We start from the raw sequence: 3,786 nt of genomic DNA on the forward strand, positions 1-3,786 counted from the left end.
TGGGCGGCCATGTAAAGAATAGCATACATCACGAGTGTGTCCAAGTTTATGACAATAGGAGCACTTGGGTCTAGATCTTCCAAAACGACCTCCTCCTCGTCTATTCTCCATAGTATGAGATGCCCGATTGTCCACTGATTGGGATACGAGGACAGATGAGTCAAGTGTCTGTGATGAGCTCACTGGGTGACTAGGTGCTGCAGCAAGGCGAAGTAATCGAGAGAATAATTCATCAACTGTGGGGACGGTTGGACTAGCCAAAATCTGGTCACGTACTGAATCAAGGTCATTAGGGAGTCCAGCGAGTGTAAGAACTAGAAACATCTTCTGTCGTTGCTCTTGTTGCTTTTCAATACTAGCAAAAACTGGCATCAACGTCTCAAATTCTTCCATGACTGCCTGAACTTGTCCCAAGTAAGTAGACATATCTAATTCCTGTTTCTTCAAGCTTGTCATTCGCGATATTACATCATAGAAACGAGATATGTCATTAGTGTATAGATTACGAGCCTTTTCCCAAACTAAATAACATGTCTGGAATGGACGGAACAAGGGCATCAACTTGGAATCAATAGATCACCACAGGATACTACATAACTGAGCATCGACCTTCTCCCACTGTGTTTTGGCCTTTTCATCACCTTCGCTAGCCTTTTTGTTAAATGATCTTGAACTCCTTGACCTTTACACCACAACTCGACAGATGAAGCCCAATCTAAGTAGTTTGAACCTCCCATTAAAGGTTCTGAGGTAATCATAACACCGGAACTGCCAGAACCCGGGTTTCTAGACCCGAAAGCATCGACTCCCAAAGACATGGTTGGATTATCACCAAATAACAAAAAGAATCAACTGAAAATTCTCTGAAACAGATGAAGAAAACACTGTGTTTGCCGGAAAAGTAATGTAGCTGCCGGAAAAATCAGTGTAGTCGCCGAAAAAACTCAAAGTGGTCGGAATCAAACGAAAACAGGATGGGTAGGGTCGGAATTGCTGTGCGACCAGGCTGTCCTGAAGAAGCTCGGCCAAAAAATGGCCGGAAGAGGCCTCACGCGCCAGCGCGTGACGACGGAGACTCGCCGGAAAATATTTTCCGGCGGCGCGTGAGGGCGCGTGGGAGAGGTTCTGCCGGAGAAATTTTTGTGGTTTGGTCGCCGGAAGCTGATCTATCTCGTGGTGGTGTTGGTTTTTGCACAACACCGACGGATATTGATTTTTTTTCTTGCGGACAGTGCTGTTTTGCCGGAAAAAAAAAAGGTTTTTTTTCCCTTCCCGGAGTCGCTGGAATTTACGCACGGCGATAAATATCTCACGATAGCTCTGATACCATGTGAGAAAGCACAGGAGAAATTATATTATTGATGTATTAACATATGTTACAATGAGCCCTATATATATACACACATAACATGTCCTACTCCTAATATATATTGAATTAGGGTTATTTATTTACTCCTATTTACATGACTATTCTAACACAAGCACTAACGAATTTGGTCATAAATCAATGTTGTCAAAGGCGCGCTTAAAGCACGCTTAAGCCTTGAAGCGAGGCTCAAAACATGTTGAGCGCTTCGCTTCACTTTGTGGGCGCTTCAATGTCGCATCAAGGCTCTAAGGCATACTTTTCCTTGCCAATGAATGTAATCCTGAAAAGGCGATACTAAACAATTGATATTTCACTCTATTGTAATTTTTTTTCAATTTCTTTATCCATATATTTGTTATTCATGCTTATAATTATTGGTCTTGGACTAAATATACATATTTTTACTTTTTCTCCAGTTGTGCCTTAGAGCTTTTTTACGCTTTTCGCCTTTGATAACACTGTCATAAATCTAATAAATAAACGTCCAAGCAAAAAGAATGAATCGACCCGAGACACACACTGCTCTTATATCTCAGATCATAGACAGAGTAGAGATACACACATGTTTTAGAGATAGCAATGCTTTCACTTTGGGAGAGGACGCAGCAACTTGACATGCCACTAACTTTAATGCAGCATCTGAAGAGGAAAGTTTTCGTTTTTTAGGTTTAATTCCCAGCTTTCGCCTACATTTTACAGCACCACAGTGGCAATCTTGATCTGCACCAAATTGAACGAACCTGCTACACTTGTTAGACTGAGCAAGGGCAAATGCACACTCGGAGATAACAGACTGCTGACCGAAAATGCTAGGATGGCAGAAAACAATCAAAATAAAAATTCAATGTCCATACTGATAATCGTAGGTCAGATGCTCGCCCTTTTTAATGTCACGTGTCGCAAATATGCCAATTCTTGTCTCACCATCCATCAACCTGAAAATATGATTCAGTATGAAACCAAAATAATTCCCACAATAGGCTGGTATCCCTGAGAAGAAGGTTTGAGAGAGCTACAAATGATTAGTAAATATTAAGCCGTTTATATACCATTTCTGCATCTCAGTATTTGGACAACAGCTATGATTAATGTATCGGGATTTGTTGCCCTTGTAAGTGGCATCAATCACCATATCCCGATTGATCTCACACAAGTAAAAGTTTGTTTCCCCACTATGCTTCATTTTCCAAAGTCTCTCTTCACATGTTTTGTCATCAATAACTGCAGTGTAACAGCTCAGAATGTGCAAAACATGAAATACTCTTCATACTAAGCAAGAAACTGAAAGAACTTCACCTTCTCCAACATATTCTATAACAAAATCTTTTCTCTTGATATCTTCACCTGCCTCAATCCCACTGCCACATTTATCAGTCTGCATTTTACGTGTCAACAAAGCTTGACTATCATAGATGATTATTGGCTGGTTTTCAGAAGAACGAAAAGTTGGAAGAATACAAAATAAGCAACAATAATTTATTTCTACACCAGATATGTGAGAAAATGAAATGCAAAAATAGATATGGCAAATGGTACCACCCTGCATTTTTTGAGGAATTTGGAAGTTGGTACCATTTGGCAAATTTTATGTTTGTTTAGGTACTAATTGATTACTTTTTTTACTTTATCATTTATTGATTGATTACTTTTTATGAATCCATCATTATATAATGAGCTTGACTTACTTCAGTCGGCTTGTAAACCCTGGTCCTTTTCTTAAAAAACGACAAAAAAAAGAGAACCTAAAAGAAAAGATGAACATGAAAGGAAAATTCAAAAACCTATGTTATGACCAAAGCACTGCGATACCAATCATAACTACTCAGTCAAAGTATGTACAACCTCTTAAAAGTGGAAAAATAAGAAACATCAGGTTCTAAGCTTCTTTGGTGTCAATTGTCTGAAAAATGAAAACGCTCTATATGGGAAAGGAATTGTCTACACTCCTGGTAATAAAAAGACTAATAAAGACAACGCCACAAAAGATATAAATGATGACTCAATGCTGTCAAAATGCACACAATAACAAACATATGTCCAAATATCTCAGTGTTCAAAGTTTATGTGCATACCATAACTATTTTCATCTTCTTCACAGGACGTAGATGGAATGGTTTGTTAAGACAAGCACTCCCACATTTACACCCTGAGGAGCAGCTAGACCATAAAATGCTGCAAGAAAAAGCAAAGTGAAATAACTAACAACCCACGACTTTACAGATGGTTTAAATGTCAAGATGCTGAAAGTAGTATCTCTTTTGCGCCTCAGGTGCTACTTCATAGGATAAAGGTTTGCATAAAAGTTATCCAACATAATCCCAAATTATGTATATCCTGGATTGGATGATTCTGGATAAATCATCCAAAGAAGTCTCACCAGTTTATTACAGAGGGGTACTATAACTTTTCGCTGGATA

General features: G+C 39.0%; 1 protein-coding gene across 1 annotated transcript in view; it reads right to left on the bottom strand.

Moving 5' to 3' along the window:
• The window catches only part of LOC109221045 (histone-lysine N-methyltransferase ASHH3-like), a 25,789-nt gene extending 22,221 nt beyond the window's left edge, over window positions 1–3,568 (bottom strand). Inside the window, exons 1-5 of the mRNA XM_019385504.1 lie at window positions 3,442–3,568; window positions 2,666–2,744; window positions 2,419–2,590; window positions 2,224–2,304; window positions 1,932–2,109 (exon numbers count right to left, since the gene is read on the bottom strand). Of these exons, the coding sequence (XP_019241049.1) occupies window positions 1,932–2,109; window positions 2,224–2,304; window positions 2,419–2,590; window positions 2,666–2,744; window positions 3,442–3,456 (525 nt within the window). The 5' untranslated portion in view covers window positions 3,457–3,568. The remainder of the gene's footprint in view (window positions 1–1,931; window positions 2,110–2,223; window positions 2,305–2,418; window positions 2,591–2,665; window positions 2,745–3,441) is intronic.
• Between the last annotated feature and the right edge of the window lie 218 nt (window positions 3,569–3,786).

The sequence above is a fragment of the Nicotiana attenuata genome, unplaced genomic scaffold (assembly GCF_001879085.1).
Source record: "Nicotiana attenuata strain UT unplaced genomic scaffold, NIATTr2, whole genome shotgun sequence".
NCBI lineage: Eukaryota > Viridiplantae > Streptophyta > Magnoliopsida > Solanales > Solanaceae > Nicotiana > Nicotiana attenuata.